General features: G+C 38.8%; 1 protein-coding gene across 6 annotated transcripts in view; it reads right to left on the bottom strand.

Annotated features, from left to right (window-relative positions):
• Positions 1-25,838, bottom strand: part of LOC118360935 (NAD kinase-like) — a 34,897-nt gene that overhangs the window by 8,268 nt on the left and 791 nt on the right. For 3 of the 6 annotated variants that reach the window (XM_035740512.2, XM_035740514.2, XM_035740513.2), the window contains exons 2-3: positions 24,017-24,109; positions 904-1,033 (exon numbers count right to left, since the gene is read on the bottom strand). In XM_035740512.2, coding sequence (XP_035596405.1) covers positions 904-1,033; positions 24,017-24,109 — 223 coding nt within the window. Of the gene's footprint in view, positions 1-903; positions 1,034-6,967; positions 7,427-17,127; positions 17,249-24,016; positions 24,110-24,800; positions 24,947-25,838 lie in introns of those variants that run through there. The other 3 variants (XM_052482661.1, XM_035740516.2, XM_035740515.2) reach the window with 3 other exon arrangements.

Raw genomic sequence — 25,838 nt, 5'->3', positions numbered from 1 at the left:
GTGGGCGGAGTTTCGCGCTGGAAAGAGTGGTGAATGAATGAATGCGCTGCTAAAATTGAAAATTCGGGGGAGCAGGGGAACATAACGAGCATACATAAATAATTCATGATTCCACTCGTTCGCAGAGAAATGCGGGATTAGAACTTGCTGGGAATGCAATAAGTGGGTAAACGATAATTAACCAAATAAAAGGGTTGAGTAAACGCAAATTCATGAATAAAAACGTGCGTAAACAGCATTTACCCTCCACTACATCCATTAATTTTTTAAACATTGCCCAGCATTCTAGCTATTGATGTGACGTTTGGCGGCACCTAATCAGTCAGTTCTGTACCTGCCTGGCTGAGTGGCAGTGTGGATGAAATGAGCGAGCTCGCCAGGCAACCAGTACGCAAAACACGTGAGGAAATAAAACTTGGTGGTCTACCTGGAAATGAATTTGCAAGACCAATAACATATTTCATAATTTTCTGTTCTCCTCATTTTAATTCGAGTACTTTTCAAGTACCAACATGAGAAAATGTCTGATTTTCAAGTAATTCCAGTATTTGAATATCAGACTGCCAAATTCAAGTACTTTAACCACCTCAAGCACCTTGTGCGAACCCTGGTACTGCCAATACTTTCATATTACCCTTTAGAAGACTAATAGGTCGAAAGAATATTCAGACTGTACAGTTTACAAGCAGCTTTACTTTCTTGTAAGGTGTAAGTATACAATTATTAATTTTTTAATATATTCTCAGTCACTAATATTTCTGTTTTTAGGGACTTAATGGCAGACTTTCTAATGAAACTCAACTACACACACCCATCAAGGCTGCTACGGTGCAGGTCGCTATAATTTGAGACTAGAGAGCCTCTACACACTGTGGGTCACTGCAAAAAGTACAAATGTCCTACCTCTGTGAGAAACACACAGAGCTCTTTGAAAGGCTGCAGTAGACTGGCATCCTGGATCTTCTTGATGACAAGGACACTTTTGGGAGGCTTGTTCCACGTCAGCTTCTGACTGGCTGGGTCCTGAATGTGCCTGAGTGGTGAGAAAGAAAGACCACAGGTAATCAATACCTTTTTAAGGGTAATAATGAATTGTATATTTTAAATAACTCATCATTTGATCAAAGGGATTGCAGCAACAAAGAGCTGTTCCGTAATAATAATTTTAAAAAAACATTTTGATGGAGAACCATTTGTAAACCTATAGCTAAGAACTGTAGTTTTACACGAGTCCTTCTTGACATTTTGAGGTGAATAAACATAGTTGTAATTCTCTCATGGTTTCTCACTACTGTAGCCTGTAAACTTTGCAGGTATTGAACATTTCTAGTTTGGGCATGGTGAGCTCTCAGTAGCCATGTTTTGAGCTCTTGTGGTTTGTTGGCTCAGTGTTTCTTCATACTGTTTGTTTTTACCAGTTTGATAAGATGCAGAGCTGCTTAATACCTACCCTATTATTGGCTGTGGCTTAGTCTAGTAACACTGGCAGCCTCAGAATTCAGCAGGGTCAAGAAGGGACCATACATTTACATAAACACATCACAGTGACCTCACATTCCAACCAAAGTGCAGGAATTAACACGCTGATGAAGGCGACACACATTGAAATGCTTTGGTGTCATAAGAATTTTTCTTGTCATCTTTCACTGTTGTATTTGTTTCAAATTTCCATTAGGGCTGTGACGATACCAGTATCACAATATTTTTTCCATGACAAAAATGAAAACACGAAGCAGACCGAACTCTTCGGTCCTTAAAAAACCTGCTCTATATAAAATATTGTGTGCTATAGCTTGGAAAATAAATTAATGTGACACTGGATGTCAACATAATTATGTTTGTTCCCAACATTCCGGCTGTTTTCCGAAAGAAGTGAACTCCGCTCGTGTATTGTTTCCTTGCCACAATACTAACGAGTATCGCGCTACAAGTATCGTCCAGACGTAATCTCCAGTGTCATGCACATTTGAGAGGTTTGTGGAATAGTGTTAGTTGACGGAGCATACAGATACAGAATGTGCACTTTGTCATCATTCATTAAAAGTAAGGCTACTTGTAATTTTTTACATAATGCATGCGATTAGCTCTAGCAGTCCTTGTCGACTTTGTGAGCTGGTTACACGTGACCTTAACTTGAAACTCAAATGGTCGATTAAAACAAAAACAAATCTATAGGCCTTCATACAAAGTAGCCTAATTGAGGGAAAACCAGAGTTGGGCTGTAGTTTGTAGTCCTTGTACAATATCAAATTGTTCTTTTGAGATACTGTTAAGGATGAGATACTCGTCTGTTGAAACAGAGGTTTGTTTTACATACAAAATGTGTTAAAACAGTAATACAACAGTACAAATACAAGAGATGGACCACACATGATAACACCAGGTTACTACATTACACACTACAATGCTTAAACTATTATTGTTTTGGCTTCTGGTACCATAAGACTGACACTGTAAAAGAGACATAGTTCCCATGTGGCTCAGTTGGTAGAGCTTGCCGCTTGCAACGCCAGGGTTGTGGATTAGATTCCCACAGGGACGTAAAAGTAAAACAATTTGTGACTCGTTTCAGGAAACTAGGCGTATGTTGCGGGTCATGACTTCACAGGAGAGCCATTTGAACGTAAACTTTAAAAAAAAATCTAAATGCGTTTTTTTGGCAAAAATGCCTTCTGGAACATATGCATTTTTATGTGCCTTAATAACAAACTTGTATGCCATCTGTAAATATGAATACAATTGTTAAATTACGAGCCTAGTTGGTTTAGCCACAGAAAAAGACAACAACCTTCCAGAGAAAATGAGTGGGCAGGACATGCCGAGAGATGAGTTCGGATTGGTCTGACATGTAGCACGAGTTGGTCTATTTGAGCTGGTGTAGGTAATCCTGTCTGACGTGGCTTTAAAAATATATATGTATCACGTAGTAGAACTGCATAAGTGTTGCTCTCCACTTGGAGGACAGAGTTTTGAAACAGTGGAGTTAGAGTATGATAGCTAAGGACATTGAGAAAACCCCTCTCTCTGGATTACATCTTCAAACTAAGGGCAACCATGGCATCCGTGAGAGAGGGAGAAGCATCCATCCATGTATACATTTTCAGATATTACAGGTTTCTAATATTGTCAGAGTAATTTTCATTTCAGAATAGTGTACTGTTAGCTAGCTAGCTAACGTTAGCTAGCGAACCAGACAGCTAACGTTACGTGTATGATCTGTGTAGTAATATTATTTGTATCTCAGAGCCATCTGCTTTGCAAGTTAAAGCCTAATGTTAGCAAGCTAACATTGAACCTGTTTGGTTAGTTAGCTGCAGATTCATGTAGGGCAGTAATGTCATGTGTTGCGATTATGGTTCATTGTTTAGCTAGCTAGCTACATGTTGTAACAAAATACTCCATTATGCAAGTAACCATTTCAATAGAATGTTAATGATGTCACTGTGACAACAGTTGATAGACATAGCTGGTAAATTCACTCTTGCTATCTACTCGGATTTCAGAGCACTTTCGTCCGAGTATGCCAGTGCGCAGAATAACTGACGAATGTACGAACACTCAACACCCGTTGAATATGGCCGGTGTCAGTAAACGTTGGCAAAAAAGTGTAAATTGTTTCCAGCAACACAGTTGCTGTCATCAACGCTCTGGACAACATAAAAACAGCCTAACCAGCTCTGCTAGGGCGAGTAAAATGGTCAGTGAGCTGTTCTCTCATTTGTGTCTGGAAGTAGCTAGCAAGCTAGCAAACATTAGCCAGTTAGCTTGACTGCTGCCGTTAGGACAGAACGCTCGGATCAACCCATAAAGAGATGGGTGGGGCTAAAGCTTAAGAGGGTGTGAATGATGCTGAATGGGTATAGGCAAGAGGTCTGCAGTAGGTGTACCAAAATATACAAAGGCCATTTTCTCAAAAGTGAGGTTACAAGTTTATCAACTTTCAAAACATAATTACTTTCCCATTGTTGCTCAACTTTAGTTTATGATATCGGAGAGAAACAACGTTTTCATATTCCCCATCATCTCCTTTGGGGTATGGTAGCACGCAAATGTACCATCTGGCAATATTTTGAGAGTGTTGGGGTGGCAGGTAGCCTAGTGGTTAGAGCATTGGACAAGTAACCCGAAATGTTGCAAGATCGAATCCCAGAGCTGACAAGGTAAGCATCTGTGGTTCTGCCCCTGAACAAGGCAGTTAACCCACTGTTCCTAGGGTGTCATTAAAATAAGAATTTGTTCTTAGCTGACTTGCCTAGTTAAATAAAGGTAAAATAAATAATTCATCTCTTGTGGACTGTAAATGGAATTGAGTAGTTTACGTGAGATTCTTTGTTGCTGAGATTAGTGGTAGTGTGTACTTGGGAGGACCATCTTTAATTAAAAATCAAGGTTTCAATATGTTGTTTCTGACTTTCTAAATGTGTACAGTGGGTGGTGTACTGCATACACCCTCTCTGGCTAACACACCCTCTCTGGTTAACTGACTCAGTTGTTGACAATAAACAGATACAGTGGGGCAATAAAGTATTTAGTCAGCCACCAATTGTGCAAGTTCTCCCACTTAAAGAGATGAGAGGCCTGTGATTTTCATCATAGGTACACTTCAACTATGACAGACAAAATGAGAAAAGAAATCCAGAAAATCACATTGTAGAATTTTTTATGAATTTATTTGCAAATTATGGTGGAAAATAAGTACTTGGCCACCTACAAACAAGCAAGATTTCTGGCTAACAGACCTGTAACTTCTTCTTTAAGAGGCTCCTCTGTCCTCCACTCCACCTGTCCACAACCTCAAACAGTCACACTCCAAACTCCACTATGGCCAAGACCAAAGAGCTGTCAAAGGACACCAGAAACAAAATTGTAGACCTGCACCAGGCTGCGAAGACTGAATCTGCAATAGGTAAGCAGCTTGGTTTGAAGAAATCAACTGTGGGGGCAATTATTAGGAAATGGAAGACATACAAGACCACTGATAATCTCCCTCGATCTGGGGCTCCACGCAAGATCTCACCCCGTGGGGTCAAAATGATCACAAGAACGGTGAGCAAAAATCCCAGACCCACACGGGGGGACCTAGTGAATGACCTGCAGAGAGCTGGGACCAAAGTAACAAAGCCTACCATCAGTAACACACGACACCGCCAGGGACTCAAATCCTGCAGTGCCAGACGTGTCCCCCTGCTTAAGCCAGTACATGTCCAGGCCCGTCTGAAGTTTGCTAGAGAGCATTTGGATGATCCAGAAGAAGATTGGGAGAATGTCATATGGTCAGATGAAGCCAAAATATAACTTTTTGGTAAAAACTCAACTCGTCGTGTTTGGAGGACAAAGAATGCCGAGTTGCATCCAAAGAACACCATACCTACTGTGAAGCATGGGGGTGGAAACATCATGCTTTGGGGCTGTTTTTCTGCAAAGGGACCAGGACGACTGATCAGTGTAAAGGAAAGAATGAATGGGGCCATGTATCATGAGATTTTGAGTGAAAACCTCTTTCCATCAACAAGGGCATTGAAGATGAAACGTGGCTGGGTCTTACAGCATGACAATGATCCCAAACACACCGCCCGGGCAACAAAGGAGTGGCTTCGTAAGAACCATTTCAAGGTCCTGGAGTGGCCTCGCCAGTCTCCAGATCTCAACCCCAAAGAAAATCTTTGGAGGGAGTTGAAAGTCCGTGTTGCCCAGCAACAGCCCCAAAACATCACTGCTCTAGAGGAGATCTGCATGGAGGAATGGGCCAAAATACTAGCAACAGTGTGTGAAAACCTTGTGAAGACTTACAGAAAACGTTTGACCTCTGTCATTGCCAACAAAGGGTATATAACAAACTATTCAGATAAACTTTTTTTATTGACCAAATACTTATTTTCCACCATAATTTGCAAATAAATTAATTAAAAATCCTACAATGTGATTTTCTGGATTTTCTTTCTCATTTTGTCTGTCATAGTTGAAGTGTACCTATGATGAAAATTACAGGCCTCTCATCTCTTTAAGTGGGAGAACTTGCACAATTGGTGGCTGACTAAATACTTTTTTGCCCCACTGTATCTGTTTATTGTCAACAACTGAGTCAGTTAACCAGAGAGGGTGTGTTAGCCAGAGAGGGTGTGTGCAGTACACCACAGTCATTAGTGCTCGTGGGGGAGGTGGGGGCTTGTGTCAAACTATTACAGACCGAAGACACAACCCAACTCATGACTTTCTCTGAATGTACTTCTATTCATGAAAGGCCACAAATTCCAATTCCACACAGGAATAGGCTACAAAAAAAATATAAAAAGATGCTCATGTTTTGATACATGAGAAAACATCTTTACAAAACGTAACATTGGGCTTTACTACGAAAGACACTTTCTAAAAACATGTAATTTGTTTGTGTGACATATGTGAGCAGTGAGCACACAATTAGCCTGTTATAAGCCAATATCAGAACAGGCAAACCCTCACCCACACCCCTGCCCCCATTGGAGAAAGTCTGGCTAAACAGGTCGGAGAAACCCTCGTCCCTGTTTCATTACAAAGACCAAATATGGACTATATCACAATGTGCCTGTGTTTTTGTCAGTGGTATGGCTCATTTAGTTACAAATAACAGTCACTCATAATAACCTCAACCTACAGCCAGCCATCTAGGAATAGTACTTCTCATTTTAAATTCCACTGTTTACAAATGAGAGTAAAATCATGCCCATATGACCATAGATACTCTACAGATGGATACTATCTGTACATACCATAGATACTAATACACAGGTATAAGTCTTTCAGGTCCTAATGTCACCTAATGACAAACCAAAAGCAAAAGGAAAAAAAACAAACATTTACTATGCTGATACTACAGGACAATGCAGGTTAGTACTTCCCTCATCAAACATTACTGGTAAAGCCATGTTCCTACTGAGAAAGCCTGTCAGCCGAATAGAAAGAAAGAGAGAGAGAGAGAGAATATTCTCACCATTTCCACACTTTGTTGTCGCTGTTCTCCGGAGCTTGCGGTTGCACACACTGGTTGAATTTCATGGCTGTCTGCATGTGATGCTTCTTCAAGCAGAGATGGGTGGAGAGAGCACTGACAGACTGTGCTTGGTTATGCCTAGCTACCTGCTCTTCAGTCTACCTATTCCACTATCTAAAGCAAAACAACTCATTTTGCTCTGTACAGTCTCTGTGTGCCTAAAGCATTCTTTAAAAAATCCAGTGGTTAATTCAAGTTGTATTTAAGCACCTAATGCAGATCTCACCACTGAAGTTGAATTCTGTTGATAGTCTTCCCATAAGCTGCCTTCAATATCTATCCTTCATCAAACCACCAGAAAAGCCACAGTTGTCACTACTTCTTCCTGGATTGCCTTGTGTAAATATTAACTCTAAATCTCTACTCTGCATTCTGAAGGTGACCCAAACCTCTCACTCCTCTTAAAACAGACCAGATAGAATGACATCATCATCAGCCCCGCCTACAACAATTACAGACCCTCCCCTTTAAGGGAAGACAACTCTCTCATTGGCTGGCTGTGTTAAGATGTTATAGAACAATGCTCAAGTGGACTTTCCCGGGTTAGTCCTTCCTAAAAGTAGTTCATCTGAGAACATTACATACATAGGACCACTACAGACGGATTACACTTCCTTGATATGAGGAATAAGTACTATGAATTGTTGTTTGTTTTATATTATTCAATGAGTATTATAATATTTTTTCTTGGGCACATACAGTAAAATAAAAATTTAACTACCCCATAATGCTCTGTCGAATAAAAAAAAAATCCATGAATGTATTAAAATAGACACATTTTAGAAGAGTTTAACAAAGAAACAAATAGTAAACAAATATTTTGCTACATAACAGAAAAGGGCCATCCTAAAATGAGTGCCTGTCATTATAATGACAGACATACTACACTTAGTGTCCAAAACATTAAGGACACCTGCTCTTTCCATGACATAGACTGACCAGGTGAATCCAGGTGAAAGCTATGATCCCTCATTGATGTCACTTGTTAAATCCACTTCAAATCAGTGTAGATGAAGGGGAGGAGACAGGTTAAAGAAGGATTGTTAAAACTTGAGACAAATGAGACATGGATTATATATGTATGTGATTCAGAGGGTGAATGGGAAAGACAAAATACTTAAGTATCTTTGAACAGGTTATGGTAGTAGGTGCCAGACGCACTGGTTTTTGTCAAGAACTGCAACGAGAACAGCCAACTTGACATAACTGTGGGAAGCATTGGAGTCAACATGGGACACCATGCCCAACAAATTGAGGGGGGACTTCTTCACCAATGACTGGAGATGAGTTGGACAGAAGATGGAATTTTTATTTTTAGAGGTGAATCACACAACACAAGTGTGTGTAGGTGTGTAAGAAAGGGGGAGGGGTTGCCTGTGTGTGTCACACTTTCAAGGCTAAAACATTTCACTGCCTGCAGATCAAGCAACTTTCTCTTGCCCACATCAGTCAAATCAGCACAGCAGACATCTCCACATTATATAACGGGAAACAAATATCCACTAATGCAGGGTTCTTTCTGTATAGGAAATGCTTGGGCTGGCCGAAAATTTATATGGGATGGGAAAACATATTCAGATAGAAAATGAAGCAGAATATATAATGGACCTATATTTTAATAATAAAATATCTGACTATTTTTGTCATGGCATGGGGCTCCCATTGAATTGATTATATTTGAGTCATTCAGATAGCTTATGCTGTGTTCTTTAAACTATTGCAAAATGTGGCAAATTGCAGGAAATTTGCTTGAAAACAGCAACATCTTCACTCAGCCCCATGGCAAATTGTGTACCTAAGCCCGTTTTTTGATCTAGAACAAACCCTGCACTAGTGAAAGGAATATTTTCATACCAGGATAAAAAGTAAACATCTAAAACAAAAATGGCCCTTGTGAAATGCAAACTATTTTACACTGACAATAACAATTATGTTTTTTACAGTCTATAAATATGCAACTCCTGTCTCCTTATTTCGATACTAAACAAGAAACTTATTTTCCCATTGTGGTTAGGTTTTTCGATTGGATGCCGAAGACATAACTGGAGACCAAAGCCTTATTACTGTGTCAGTGAATCCATTTAGTGACTGTTGTGTTGATTTTCACTAATTTAAAAAAACATACAGTATATATTTCACCCTTATTTAAACAGGTAGGCCAGTTGAGAACAAGATCTCATTTACAACTGCGACCTGGTCAAGATAAAGCAAAGCAGTGCGACAAAAACAACAACACAGAGGTACACATAAACAAACGTACAGTCAATAACACAATAGAAAAATGTACAATGTGTGCAAATGCATAAGAGTAGGAAGGTAAGGCAATAAATAGGCCATAGAGGCAAAATAATTACAATTTAGCAATTAACACTGGAGTGATAGATGTGCAGATGAGGATGTGCAAGTAGACATACTGGTGTGCAAAAGAGCAGGGGAAAAAAAGAAAAAAAAATATGGGGATGTCAAATGTTTTCTGTAAGTCTTCACAAGGTTTTCACACACTGTAGCTGGTATTTTGGCCCATTCCTCCATGCAGATCTCCTCTAGAGCAGAGATGTTTTGGGGCTGTTGCTGGAAAACCTTGTAAAGACTTACAGAAAACGTTTGACCTCTGTCATTGCCAACAAAGGGTATATAACAAAGTATTGAGATAAACTTTTGTTATTGACCAAATACTTATTTTCCACCATAATTTGCAAATAAATTCATTAAAAATCCTACAATGTGATTTTCTGGATTTTTTCCCCTCTTTTTGTCTGTCATAGTTGAAGTGTACCTGTGATGAAAATTACAGACCTCTCTCATATTTTTAAGTGGGAGAACTTGCACAATTGGTGGCTGACTAAATACTATTTTGCCCCACTGTAAGTGTTCACACCCGAGGTAATAGATGTTAGAATCACCTTGGCAGCGATTACAGTCTTTCTAGGCAAATCTCTAAGAGCTGTGCACTCCAGGATTGTACTATATATATTTTTTAATTCTTCAATCTCTGTCAAGTTGGTTGTTGATTGTTGCTAGAGAGCCATTTTCAAGTCTTGCCACAGATTTTCAAGCCAATTTAACACTCAATGTTCTCTATTTTTATATTTATTTTTTGGGGGGGGTGGATCAGCTTTAATATTGCAGATAGATTGTTGCTTCAATCAATGTAATTGTCTGCATCATTTCCAAATATTATTTTTTTTTTTGGGGGTAAATATATCCACACACACACACTTCTGTTCAAAAGTTCGGGGTCACTTATAAATGTCCTTGTTTTTGAAAGAATAGCACATTTTTTGTCCATTAAAATAAATTCAAATTGATCAGAAATACAGCGTAGACATTGTTAATGTTGTAAATGACTATTGTAGCTGGAAATTGCAGATGTTTTTATGGAATATCTACTTAGGCGTAGAGGCCCATTATCGGGAACCATTATTCTGTGTTCCAATGGCATGTTGTGTTAGCTAATCCAAGTTTATAATAATATATAATAATATAATAATAATATATGCCATTTAGCTGACGCTTTTATCCAAAGCGACTTACAGTCATGTGTGCATACATTCTACGTATGGGTGGTCCCGGGAATCGAACCCACTACCCTGGCGTTACAAGCGCCATGCTCTACCAACTGAGCCACAGAAGGACCACTAATTTTAAAAGGCTAATTGATCATTAGAAAACCCTTTTGCAATTATGTTCTGGATTTCTATTTGCCATATATTTTTCAACTGTGCTATGATGCTTCACAAAAATACTGAACATTTCTATTCTCATAGTTTCTACAGATTGTAATTAAAGATAAACATTTTTGCTAAAATAATTACCATGTTATTGATCGATTGACTATGACTTTTCAAATCACCCAGTATTGCTATGTGCAGCGTTAGCTCTAGGTAAATGTTGCAATTCTTCAGCCATTCCTGAACCTGTGACCAAAAACGAGCTACATATGGACAGTACCAAAATAAATTATCTAGTGACACTGCCTCCTTGCAGCAAAATCTGCAGAGCTGGTAAGATTGTATCCCCCATATATATAACATTCTATTGGTTGCAAGAATTTTGTATTGAAGCTGGAAAATTCTAAGTATTGAATCTGGTGTCGTTTTGCTTGTCAATTCATAAACAATGTGCCATGGAATCGGTACATCGAAAATCTCTTCCCAACTATTTTGCAATTTATATGGCACAGGTCCTTAAATGAGATGTTGTCTTGGTAAGCAACTCCAGTGTATATTTTGTCTTTTGTTTTAGGTTACTGTCCTGCTGAAAGGTGAATTTGTCTCCCAGTGTCTGTTGGAAAGCAGACTGAACCAGGTTTTCATCTATGATTTTGCCTGTGCTTAGCTCTATTCCATGTCTTTTTATCTTAAAAAACTCCCTAGTCCTTGCCGATGACAAGCATACACATAACATGATGCAGCCACCACCATGCTTGAAAATATGAAGAGTGGTACTCAGTGATGTGTTGTGTTGGATTTGCCCCAACATAACGCTTTGTATTCAAATATAAATATTATTTCTTTGTTACATTTTTTCCAGTTTTACTTTAGTGATTATTGCAGTACTTATTGCAAACAGGATGCATGTTTTGGAATATTTTTATTCTGTACAGGCTTCCTTCTTTTCATTCTGTCAATTAGGTTAGTATTAGGTTAGTGGAGTAACTACAATGTTGTTGATCCATCCTCAGTTTTCTATCACAGCCATTAAACTCTGTTTAAACTCTGTTTTAACCTTTCTAGGGCAGGGGTTCCGCACAACATTCTGCTGAAAAGGCAGCGTGAGAAATTCAAAAATAACTTTTTTGAAATATGTAACTTTCACACATTAACAAGTCCAATACAGCAAATGAAAGATAAACATCTTGTTAATCTACCCAATGTGTCCAATTTCAAAAATGCTTTACAGCGAAAGCACAACATATGATTATGTTAGGTCATAGCCACGTTTTTTTTTTAAACACAGCCATTTTTCCAGACAAAGATAGGAGTCACAAAAGCAGAAATATAGATAAAATGAATCACTAACCTTGATGATCTTCATCAGATGACACTCATGGGACATCATGTTACATAAAACATGTATGTTTTGTTCGACAATGTACATATTTATATCCAAAAATCTCAGTTTCCATTGGCGCGTTATGTGCAGTAATGTTTTGATTCCAAAATATCTGGTGATTTTGCAAAAATACTCATAATAAACATTGATAAAAGATTCAACTGTTATTCACAGAATTAAAGTTAGACTTCTCCTTAATGCAATCGCTGTGTCAGATATCAAAAAAACGTTACGGAAAAAGCATAATTTGAGAACGGCGCTCAGAACCCAAAACACCCAGAGGAATATCCGCCATTTTGGAGTCAACAAAGATAGAAATAACAACATAAATATTCACTTACCTTTGATGATCTTCATCAGAAGGCACTCCCAGAAATCCCAGTTCGACAATAAATGACTGATTTGTTCCATAAAGTCCATCATTTATGTCCAAATAGCCACTTGTTGTTAGCGTGTTCAGCCCAGTAATCCATCTTCATGAGGCGCAGGCACTTCGTCCAGACAAAAACTCAAAAAGTTCCGTTACAGTCCTTCACTCAAAGGGATATTCAATGTCTGCTCTTTTTTTTTTACCCATCTACCAATAGGTGCCGTTCTTTGGAAGGCATTGGAAAACCTTCCTGGTCTTTGTGGTTGAATCTGTGGTTGAAAGTCACTGCTCGACTGAGGGACCTTACAGATAATTGTATGTGTGGGGTACAGAGATGAGGTAGTCATTCAAAAATTATGTTAAACAGAATTATTGCACACAGAGTGAGTCCATGCAACTTATTGTGTGACTTGTAAGGTACATTTTTACTCCTGAACTTATTTAGGCTTGCCATAACAAAAGGGTTGAATACTTATTGACTCACAAAAAAAACTAAACTTTTGTGAACTAACACTCGCACTTGACCCCCCCTTTACCAGCCCTGACTTTACTGATAGCTACTTTATTTAGGAATAATTAACTTACTATGACTGTGATATATAGTTGTCCCCACCTTGATATCTTAAAATGAATGCACTAACTGTAAGTCACTCCGGTTAAGAGCGTCTGCTAAATGACAAAAAATATATATATATGTTTTTAAATATGCCCAATGCAGTTGTTTTTATATCATTTTGAAATAATTTCTTGGTAATAATTAAGTACTTTAATGCAATAGATGTTCAAAACAAATGCGCAAAAATGGCTTAACACTTTTAACACTATCATTCCACTTAGCGCCAGGTATACTAAGGACATTTTATTTTGGCAATGCAAGACTGAACTACTTATTTCAGATGCTCCCATGCTATCTCCCAGTTTCCTTCTTCAAAACAACTAACCAAAGCATCACCAAATTTATATGGGGCAATAAAAAACCTACGATCAAGTTTTCCACTTTATCAAAACCTGAATCTAAAGGCGGTCTTGCCCTTCCCTCCCTTCAATTGTACTACTGGTCTGCCCAAATCCGCAACATGCTAACATGGATCACAAACAGACAAGAGTCAATGTGGATTCAGATAGAAGCCCTATCCTGTGGTTCATTGCCCTTAAGCTCAATTATATTCATTAATAACTTTAGTGAAGTGGGCAACATAGCCAAAACCTTTGCGATTTACAGCACCCTACTAGCATGGAGGGACTGTAAGAAATACCTGGGCATTTCCTCCCAAATATGTTCTCACTCGTCTACAGTAGGCAACCCAGACTTGCCAAAAGCTCTGAGGGATGCCAACTTTAATCTTTGGCATACTCTAGGAATCAGGACCTTTTCAGACCTATTTCATCAGAAAACCACTACACTGAAATCCTTTCAAGAGCTCTGCAGTGAATTCGATGTGCCAAGATTTTTTAAAATATCTTCAAATTAGACATGTAATTTCCTCATTTACCTCCAAGAGGAGGTTTAGAACTCAGTTGAATGAAGTTTCTGAGAAAGGAAGCTCCTCCTTTACTCCTTTGAAAATAATCTGGGAAAAGGACCTTGGTCTGACTATCAGTGATGAGTTATGGGCGGAGGTTTGCGACAGGGTATACTGCTCCTCTACCAGTGTAAAAATGAAAGAATCTAATTACAAATGTTTGTACAAATTTTATTATACTCCTTTGAGACTCCATAGAATGAAAACAGATATGTCTCCTAACTGTAAAAGATGTACCTCTGAAAGTGGAACCTATATGCATGTATTTTGGAGCTGTAGGGAGATTGCCAGATTCTGGCAATCTGTACATACTGCTGCACAGAAAATACTAGAGGTACATTTTGATATGACCCTGTGTATCTATCTTCTTAATGCCCAGCAGGACTTTGTTCTTGATCCTGACAGAGAAAATGTGCTTATGACTATTACATACTTTGCTAAGAAATGTATTCTTCCATTGTGGGCCTCTAATACCCCTCCTACATTTAAAATGTGGATTGACCAGATTGTTGACTTTCTTCCTCTTGAAAAGCTCACTTATGACCTCCACAAGAGACAGCCCAAGTTTGATAGACTCTGGTCTCCACTATTCAACTATATTTCAAACTGGACAGAGTGAACGGGGTGACTAGGGAAATGCGCAGATACATGTTGTGTAAGGTACTGTAAAACCTAAAAACGAATTATTGGCCCGTCGTCTCAGCGAATGCTTGAAATAGCTGATAAGAACCTTGATAGTGCTGCTGCAAGTGTTATGTTTTTTTTGTTGTGTGTTTTTATTTTTATTTTTATTTTTTCAAATGTATTATTATTTTTTGACTTTTTCTTTTTTTTAAAGCCTGTCACATCTGTGAATGTGGAATGTGTTTTGTTGGTTGATTGAAAAACAAGAAAACTTAATAAAACTTTAAATTGAAAAAAATGGCAATGCAGAAATTCAAAAAAATATTGTGTAGCACCTTTAAGTGAACTTTCTTTCTTCTTAAAGGGGCAATCTGTAGTTGCTACATCCATTTTTATAAACAAACGATATGTACCCACTGATTCTTGAACAATATAACTTAGAAATGCCTCATGACCTTAGTTAAAAATGTTGTACTCCATCAGAACCCAAAATATAAACATTACAAGTCTTTTCCAAGATGTGAGATAATTAACTTGCCATCTGTAGTATTGTATAGCTTAGGATTTGTGACATTACATACTTTAGAGGATAATAGCCATGTTTCTCGACATATACACTGACTTTGAGAAGGGATTGCGTGACGATTAGTTTAGCATGACAACATGAATGGACTGGGTGGGGTGTTATACATTCCTTCCTTCATTGGATTCCTATCTCCTTTTTATAATATTCTGGCAACGGCACCATGCAATGCACCCTGGACTAAAGACGCAGATAAATAGGAAAAATCTGTTATTACACATTTCGAGGTAGGAATATCGCAAAAATATATGATTAATAGCTCATTTGAGAGAAGACATCCTTTCAAGTTATGACACCGGCAAGTATTGAAATAGTGATCTAAAAGTCGTATTCCTATTACTTTATCACGGTGCTACGTCAATAGAACGCCAATAACTCAGATACACATGAAAACATTAAATGACCCAGGGAATCAATGGAACATCACTCAGAGATGCACAAAAACAATATAACATTCAAAATGGGTGAACCTTTCCTTTAAGAGTTACCAGCAGGTGTCTTAGAAAAGGGCAGTAAGTCAGCAGTTCCCACGCCATAGACAGTTCCTGCACCAATTTGGAGGTGTTGAAAGAATCTTTTGATATTTCTGTATGATCCATCCATAAATAATATAAGCTTACATGCAACATTATCGGGGTCATTCTGCAAAATGAGTCCGTTTTCAGCCCCTTTGGTATTTTAAATTGAAATTGTGCACCAATGTTGAATAAAAAAATGAAAATGAAGTGCCCTTTAATATAGACCACATGGAAAATTCAATAAATGTTTTGTATGAATCAAGACTTGCTAAATTGCTAAAAATTAGCATTTTGACATGTCCCCCTGTCAGAGGTGGCACCACAGGTCCCAGAGTGGTGCAGCAATTCTTTTTCTCCTGATGGTAACCAGGTAAAACTCTGAAACCTAGTTGTAGCAGGGACCTTAAGGGTTGCCCTAATGCCTGGGGCAAGTGAACTGAGCAGTCGGGCAAGTTGAGCCTGCTCTAAAGTTGGCCCAGGTGATTTTTCTACTTCTGAAAACAACAAAACAGTAAAGAATTCCAGTAGGTGTAGCCTAAAACTGCTCTTCCTGGTTCATTCCCATTGTTAAAGTGAAAGACAGACAATTTATGGCATTTATGGCAGCTGGGAATGTTGAGTCTGCTCTGTGGTTGTTCCATTAGGCAGTGGATTTAAAAAAAAACTGAATAGAACCAAACTGCAAAGAATTCCTGTATGGGCGTCACAAAATATATATTTTTTTACCTGCTACAGTAGATAGTTAACATTGGTCAGGGCAAGCCGAGTGCGAATACACAATAACGTGACTCAAATTCACTGGCCAACTCGGCGAAAAATATGATTTGACATTTGTTCAGGTACAGACTCCCAATCTTTTCTATACTTCTGGCTGTACAATTTTGATTGAGACATGTTGATTGATGTTGTAAGTTCTGTTCAAGATCAAACATTCGTGACCAACTATATTCATTGGGTTTGGCTCGACGAACCCGTACTACTGCAGTCAGCCAACAATGATTTGCAATGTACTGAACTTTCTGCTGGCCTTCTGCTGATGTCACTCACAATGCACTTTTGCAGCCAGGCACGTGTGTTGTGACTGAGTGTGTGACAGAGAAAAGCGTTTTTTTTTTTTTTTAGGGAAAATACATGCATTTTAGCATTTGATTCACTATTCAAAAGTTGCTAAAAATTCAAAATAAATGTTTAAACGTATCTAAATTTGTTGCTAGGTACTGTTTGACAAACAAGTTGCCAGGGAAGTCTGAAAAGTTGATAAAATCTAGCAACAAAATTAATGAATTTGCATCACTGTAGTAGGCTGTGCTACGTATCAACAGCCATTGCCTGTCAACCCAGTAGGGGTTAGAAAGCAATTGGTTACTCGCGCTGCAATATCACACAGGATTTGCATAAAGTTAAGCTTTGACAACTTTAGTCCTGACCTGTTCATGGTCGCATCGCTTCCAATGAAAATGCATGGGAAGCCATTGTTTCACCTTGTGTATAAGCTCCGTCAGGTGTGAGCTGCATGTTGAAATCTTGAAAATAGAGCCTCTCGTGGAGCTGGCGCGCTCACGCCTAGGTTTCGTTGAAATTAATAGGAGTGTCTCACGCTGAGAAAAAGTTACGCATCCGATGTAACAGGCCAGTAAAACATATGTTTCTGCTTCCTTCCTGTTGTTCAATTAAGATACTGACAAGTTATGCCATTTCTGCATGTAATCAGCTACATTCCCATTTTCGGGAAAGTGGCCACAACTGCTGACTTGGCTGATGAAAAAGTACCTTCCAGACCTTAAAGTCAATATCTGTGTAAGGAATGACATAGTGATTAATCCGTTGCAAAACGGTTTTATATGGGCTATGATGAGAACAGAGTTGTTCTAATCTAGTCACATAGTTTTAAATTCTATATACATCTGTAATTAAAAAGTTACAGGTGCATTAACCCTTTAACAGTTTTTTCAACTGGCTGGTAAAGCATGTTTTGACAGTAGATTTAGAAATGAATATGAAAAATTTGGTCAACTGCCCCAGCTCTCCTTCATCACTTCACATAATTTGTATGCTTTTGGGTTGCTGCAGTTCGGTGTTGTGGCACTACCTTTGCCCACTCACAGGCCTGTACGAAAACTCAAAATCAGTCATGGGATAAAAGATAGGAATTCAGTTGTTGATGGATAAATATTGCATCATTCCTGTTAGTAGAGACGTGTAAATAATGGTTGACAAGTCAATATAAATTATTATAAAGTATGAACAAATTGTAATAAAATATTTTTTATAATTTCTTATATTGGTGAAAAATATGATTGAATTGTTGACAACACACCTTATTATGCAACATACATTGGTTAAACCGCATTTCATGCCTCGTGGGGTCAATTCATCCATATTCAGACAAAAGGTCACTTATAAAATAATGCCTATAATGTAAAACAAAAACTGCACTTTGTCAAATAATATCTCAAAAGGTAGTCTGAACATGTGTGTGAAACATGGGGGAAAAACCTGGATAATTTCACAAAAACCTGGATAATTTAACAAAGTAATGTGAAAATACATTACTTTCAATGTAATTAAATAATTACAGGACACAAAATTATCATTATTTGTTCAAATTTGACATCTGTCCTTATTTAACAATGCTTACCTTCCCATAAAAGCCAATTAAGCATATCTAAAGTAATTTATGTAATATTGTTTAGATGAGTAAAAATGCTATACGAATTGCCGGCATGATCCTCTTTTGACTGGTAGAGCTCTGTAATTTCCAAAATAAAGTTGAGTTATAAGCAGTAAGTGAAAAAATATTATCAACATGTTTTTCAAGAAGAAACAGTTAAAAGGTTAACAGTCTAGCATATGTCATCACTATTTGTTGATTTGAATAATACCAGTCAATAATTTTGGATTAAAACATCCTAGGTAGCCTGGCCAACCAAAATCTGAATATCATTAAAAAAAAATAAAAAATCACATCCACATTTTCTCTTAACACAAAAAAATGGTCTTATGCTATACGTACTTTGATGCGAAAAGTGCAAATAAATCCCAGAACAACAGCAAAGGACCTTGTGAAGATGCTGGAGGACACAAAAGGGTAAAAAGTATCTATATCCACAGTAAAACGAGTCTTACACTGATATAACCTGAAAGGCCGCTCAGCAAGGAAGAAGCCACTGCTCCAAAACCGCCATAACAAAGCCAGACTATGGTGTGCAACTGCACATGGGAACAAAGATTGTACTTTTTTAGAGAAATGTCCTCTGGTTTGATGAAACAAAAATAGAACTGTTTGGCCATCGTTATGTTTGGAAGATAAAGGGGGAGGCTTGCAAGCCGAAGAACACCATCCCAACCGTGAAGGACAGGGGTGGCAGCATCATGTTGTGTGGGTGCTTTTCTCCAGGAGGGACTGGTGCACTTCACAAAATAGATGGCTTCATGAGGCAGGAAAATTATGTGGATATATTGAAGCAACATCTCAAGACATCAGTCAGGAAGTTAAAGATTGGTCGCAAAAGGGTCTTCCAAATGGACAATGACCCCAATCATACTTCCAAAGTTGTGACAAAATGGCTTAAGGACAACAAAGTCAAGGTATTGGAGTGGCCATCACATTGCCCTGACCTCAATCCTATGGAAAATCTGTGGGCAGAACTGAAAAAGAGTGTGCAAGCAAGAAGGCCAACAAACCTGACTCAGTTACACCAGCTCTGTCAGGAGGAATCGGATAAAATTCACCCAACTTATTGTGGGAAGCTTGTGGAAGGCTACCCGAAACGTTTGACCCAAGTTAAACAATTTAAAGGCAATGCTACCAAATACTAATTGAGTGTATGTAAACTTCTCACCCACTGGGAATGTGATGAAAGAAATAAAAGCTGAAATAAATCATTCTCTCTACTATTATTCTGACATTTCACATTCTTAAAATAAAAGGGGTGATCCTAACTGTCCAGAAAAACAGGGAATTTTTAATAAGATTAAATGTCAGGAATTGTGAAAACCTGAGTTTAAATGTGTTTGGCTAAGGTGTATACAAATTTCCGACTTCAACTGTACCTGAGGAAAGTGGAGAGTGCGCTCTGCTTTTTATCGATGTGTCGCGCCCGGTGATTACCGTGAATCTGGTTGGTCAAGACTAGGGCTGTGCCGGTGATTGTCAAGCAAATAACTGCCTGTCTCACGGTAATTGACTGTTAATTAACAAACACATTTAGCATCTCCTGGCTTCCACGCATAGCCTACAAGCCACTGATGCAGACATTTGGAACATCTACATTTAAAAAAAGTCAAATAAATCCATGAAATATAGCCTACACCATTAAAATAAATCCATAATTTATTTTAGACAGGTCTAAAAAAACAAGATATGAAGGAAATGCAGTGTATTTTTGAAGAACAGAATTTCATTCTCTGAGTTGTCCTTATGTTAGGCCCTGATCTGGTTATGCCATATGTGGTTGTGGTCTACACTAGTTAATTTAGCAGACAAGATTTGCTTAGAATTCAGTGGCATTATTTTATAGTATGAAGAACACAATCGAACATAGCTGAATAAAATAGAAAGGCTATTTTCTCTAAACGATTTGAGGGAGTGCGCACATGCGGCTATTCTGTGTTGAGCGGTTAAAGAAACAATTCCTCCTATATGACGAATTTAGAGTTATTTATGCAACTTTAAGTTGTGATACAAACGTTGGGCTATATGTTTGGATTTTTAATACATTCCAAGGCTGCATCAAGTGACTAATGATGATTTCAAAAAAGTAGCATAAAAGGCATGAGCTCTGCTTTGTTATTTGCGCAGGCTGCAAACACTTCATCAGTCTCATTCACAATTTGACAAACACTTGATAATGCCTTGAATTTCCCGGGGCATCCCCTTTGTGTGGCTGTAATACACCCTAAAAAATCCATGCCTTTTGCGACCAGTGGCTGTTGTGCCCTTGGCTGAATATAATAATTATAATTCCTTTCTCCCGGCTGGTTGCTCTGAAGTGCCTCTCACTCACACTGCTCTCTCAGATATCTCAATTCTTATCCGCCAATGCCAGTCATGTGATCTGCTCATTCTCACAGGCTACAAGTGAAGACAAACACATCGGGGACGCAATGGTCCGCATCCTTAACCAGTTCTGAGGTGCATTTTGAAGATATTGGATGAACTGTCCACAATTATGTTTCAGCAGTAGGCCAAACAAAAAGCAAAAGCACTAGCCTATCAAGTTTTATGGGGGATAGTAGACTGACATAGTACAATAGTAGATTGACATAGGCTGTCTATGGGGGATAGTTGATTGACATAGGCTGCCTATATCAATCTACTATCCCCCATAGTACAAAGGTTGACCTATTCTATTCTGTGCGAGAAATAAATATTCCAAACATAGTCAGGGACAGTGGGATGCGATAGATCCCAAATTGATACAACCACTAGCATCACAAAAACCTTTTAAGCAATGAGACTGACGCAACAGATCAGAACGTTTAGATTCAAATGTTGATAAACTATTAGGCTATTTCTTCACATTATAAGCACAGCAATGCACACACGGCAGTAGCCTATAAACGAGAATGTTCCAAAATGCAATCAATTAGCCGGAAAACACAATTGTCTAAAGTGAATGCAAATACAATTATGCATGTAATGCTTTTATTACAAAGGTGCATTTTTATGGTAAATTCTCCCCCAAACTTGAAACTCACGCATTGCGTATGTATGCCAGTTAGGTGTTACACCCATTGTAAATCGGATTAATGTGCTTAATTTCAAGAAGTTATTTGGCCACTTTAGTTGTGATACAAACCTTATCAAACACATAGGCCTATGGGCTAGCCTACATGAGGTGTGTGACTATGATTTGAGAAAGTCGTAAAAAAGGCATGCATCGTTTCTTGCCTTACTGCTCACAAACTGGGCACCATTCACAAGTGATAATATATAATTCACAAGTGATATGCTAATATTGTCACTCATCAGACTGTTCTTTATGTAATCTTATCTTTACATATACTAAATAATATATGTGTGGAATTTATTTTGATTTAGAATGGAACATTATCATGCACCTGTCTCGAAACAGGGGCAGGGGAAAAAATACATGTCATCTGTAAACTTAAATAGCGAATGGAAGATGTTTTCCCTGTGATTTATTTTCATGCCAGCCAGGTAGGCTATACTCCTGTTGTAAAGAGAAGCAATGTGCTTAATATTAGGAAAGTTGAGAAATAAATATAGTAGCCCTAGCCTATAGAAAGCTGTTTTCATACGCAATTGCATAGCCTGTAGAAATGTTGCACAACATGAGTTCATGGGATCTCATGAAGTGTTTGATTTTCGATTACATTTGCATTGATGTCAGAGTGATTAGAGGGACAATAGAGTGCCGAGTACCAGGCAGTTAGCAGGTTTGGTAGGCTACTAATGACCATCAGCAGCATCAGAGCTTGGAGAAGCCCAATTACCGTGACTAAACACGTGGAATTTGGCTGCCATCATGACTCGTGACCGCTGGTGTGGCGGTAATACGGTCACCTTAACAGCCCTAGTCAAGACACACACACACAACCTGCAGCATTCTATGGAGGACATAGTGCGCATGTTGACTAATTATGAGGCAAGGCAATTCAGTAAAAAAAAAAAACAGTAGGCCTACTTTGTCTATGTTTTCAATGCTTTTGCGTACATTTTTTAGTTAACCATATCAGAAGTGGTGGGGTGCTGCAGTTTAAATAATGTTCAGTTTTATCACACAACACAATGCCACAGGTGTTTAAAGTTGAGGGAGCATGCAATTGGCATGCTGACTGCAGGAATGTCCACCAGAGCTAATGCTAGAGAATTTAATGTTAATGTCTCTATCATAAGCCGCAACGTTGTTTTAGAGAACTTGGCAGTATGTCCAACCTGCCTCACAACCGCAGACCACATGTAACCACACCAGCCCAGGACCTTCACATCCTGCTTCTTCACCTGCGAGATCGTCTGAGACCAGCCACCCGGACAGCTGATGAAACTGTTGGTTTGCACAACCAAAGAATTTATGTCTCAGGGAAGCTCACCTGCGTGCTCGTCGTCCTCACCAAGGTCTGGACCTGACTGCAGTTTGGCGTCGTGACCGACTTCAGTGGGCAAATGCCCACCTTCGATGTCCACTGACACGCTGGAGAAGTGTGCTCTTCACGGATGAATCCCGGTTTCAACTGTACCGGGCAGATTGCAGACAGTGTGTATGGCATCCTGTCAGCGAATTATTTGTTGATGTCAACATTGTGAACAGAGTGTCTCATGGAGGCGGTGGGGTTATAGTATGGGCAGGCATAAACTACGGACAACGAACACAATTGTATTTTATTGATGGCAATTTGAATGCATAGAGATACCGTGACAAAATCCTGAGGCCCATTGTCGTGCCATTCATCCACCGCCATTACCTCATGTGTCAGTATGATAATGTACGGCCCCATGTTGCAAGGATCTATACACAATTCCTGGAAGCTGAAAATGTCCCAGTTCTTCCATGACCTGCATACTCACCAGACATGTCACTCATTGAGCATTTTTGGGATGCTCTGGATCAACGTGTACAACAGCGTGTTCCAGTTCTCAACAATATCCAGCAACTTCGCACAGCCATTTAAGAGGAGTGAGACCAAATTCCACAGGCCACAATCAACAGCTTGATTAACTATATGCAAAGGAGATATTTTGCTACATGAGGCAAATGGTGGTCACACCAGATACTGACTGGTTTTCTGATCCATGCCCCTAACTGTTTTTTTTAAGGTATCTGTGACCAACAGTATTGCCAGTTGTGAAATCCATAGATAAGGGCCGAATAAATGTATTTCAATTGACTGATTTCCTTATATAACTTGGAACTCAGTATAATCTTTGAAATTGTTACGTGTTAATGTGTTTATATTTTTGTTCAGTGTAGTAGAAATCAATGCACACTACTGAGGAAGATAACAGTCTTTCCAGACCCACGTGTTTGACGACAACCTGATAATCAGATAAGGTGATGAGCTGTACCAAAATGATACTGCCAATTAGAGAAAAAAACAGTTTTTATTATCATATACACCGGCGCCCCTGGAGAAAATTAGATGACACATTCTCAGTATGGATGAGCCTAGTATGTTGACATTTGTTGGTAATGGAGCTTTATCTGTAGTGCAATTTGTACACAGTATGTCATTTTAGGAAGTACTGTAATAGGCAAGACAGATTTCGGGACACAGCCAGAGACTTTTCTCCACAGTTGGTAAGAATCACATGCACCAAGTGTCATTTAAAAGCATCAGTTGATAGTAACTTACATGATTGCGTGTGGATTCTGCAGCATACATGCTTTGGGTCCAAAAGTGGTCACAGGACTTGTTCTATGTAGAGACTGATTTTTCCTGAAACATCTGAATGACAGAGAGAAAAAGCATGTTGTTTACAGGTTCAAAACACTCTCACAAAAGTCTGAAAACAATACTGGTAGATGTGTCGAGACACCTCAGGATATCCTTTCAAAATAATTTACTAAATCTCTTTAACCATGAGAAGAATGCATACTCAGCCTTGGGTCCTTTGCAACTGTAAAGCACCCATCCTACATGGGCTGGGCCTACATTTTCACCATCCTCTCATATAATGTGAAGTTGCAAAAAGAATTGCCACTAAGAATTATCTTTTAAGAATTCTAATGTCATTTTGTGTTGGTAGATGGGGACAATTTTCGGAAGACGTTAAACTTTTAGCATGTTTCAGATACAGGTATGTTTCATATCTAGGGCTGGTAATACAAATTAGTTTGGAAGGAAATTAATCAAGTTAAATATGATATTTATGAAAAAACCAATCTATTAAATCTAAAATCTAAACCAATTGAGAAAAACTATACCGAACAAAAATATAAATGCAACATGCAACAACTTCAACGATTTTACTGAGTTACAGTTCATATAAGGAAATCAGTCAATTGAAATTGAATGAATTATGCCCTAATCTATGGATTTCATGTGACCCGGGCAGGGGGGCAGCTATGGATGGGCATAGGCCCACCCACAACCAATCAGAAAGTGTTTTTCACCACAAAAGGGCTTTATTACAGACATAAATACTCCTCAGTTTCATCAGCTGTCTGGGTGGCTGGTCTCAGACGATCCCGCAGGTGAAGAAGCCAGATGTAGAGGTCCTGGGCTGGTGTGGTTACATGCGGTCTGCGGTTGTGAGGCCGCTTGGACATACTGCCAAAATCTCTAAAACGACATTTGAGACAGCTTATGGTAAAGAAATTAATATTCAATTATCTGGCAACAGCTCTGGTGGGCATTCCTGCAGTCAGTATGCCAATTGCACTCTCCCTCAAAACTTGAGACATCTGTGGCATTGTGTTGTGTGACAAAACTGCACATTTTAGAGTGGCCATTTATTGTCCCCAGCACAAGATGCACCTGTGTAATGATCATGCTGTTTAATCAGCTTCTTGATATGCCACACCTGTCAGGTGGATGCATTGTCTTAGCAAAGGAGAAACGCTCACTAACAGAGATGTAAACAAATTTGTGCACATTTGAGAGAAATAAGCTTTTTGTGCACATGAAACATTTCTGGGATCTTTAATTTCAGTTCATGAAACATGGGGCCAACACTTCACATGTTGCATTTATATTTTTGTTCAGTAATCTCAAACACTGATCAAATACTTTAATCAATGGGTAGCCTAGTGGTTAGAGCATTGGACTAGTAACCGGAAGGTTGCAAGTTCAAAACTCCGACCTGACTCCGTTCTGCCCCTGAACAGGCAGTTAACCCACTGTTCCTAGGCTGTCATTGAAAATAAGAATTTGTTCTTAACTTAACTAGTAAAATAAAAAACAGTTTTGGAAATAATATACATTTGGCTACAAGCAAATTCACAAATTCTCCTCCCCTCTCAGGGGGCCCTCTGGACAGTCAAGTCACGTGGCAGGTTAGCAAATCCTATTAATTGTCTGGTTCTAAAAGTTCACCATCTGCTACTACACTACAGGCTGCAGACAAGCTCACTGTGTGTGTGTGATGCCAAAGCAGATGACAATTTACTGCTCCATGTAGATGGGTTCAGCTGGTGGTTTCCTTCACACACACTCCGTCCACCACACTTGCACC

Source organism: Oncorhynchus keta, chromosome 28 (assembly GCF_023373465.1).
Source record: "Oncorhynchus keta strain PuntledgeMale-10-30-2019 chromosome 28, Oket_V2, whole genome shotgun sequence".
NCBI lineage: Eukaryota > Metazoa > Chordata > Actinopteri > Salmoniformes > Salmonidae > Oncorhynchus > Oncorhynchus keta.
The sequence above is the reverse complement of the archived record's forward strand: the minus strand, read 5'-3'. Positions and strand labels throughout refer to the sequence as shown.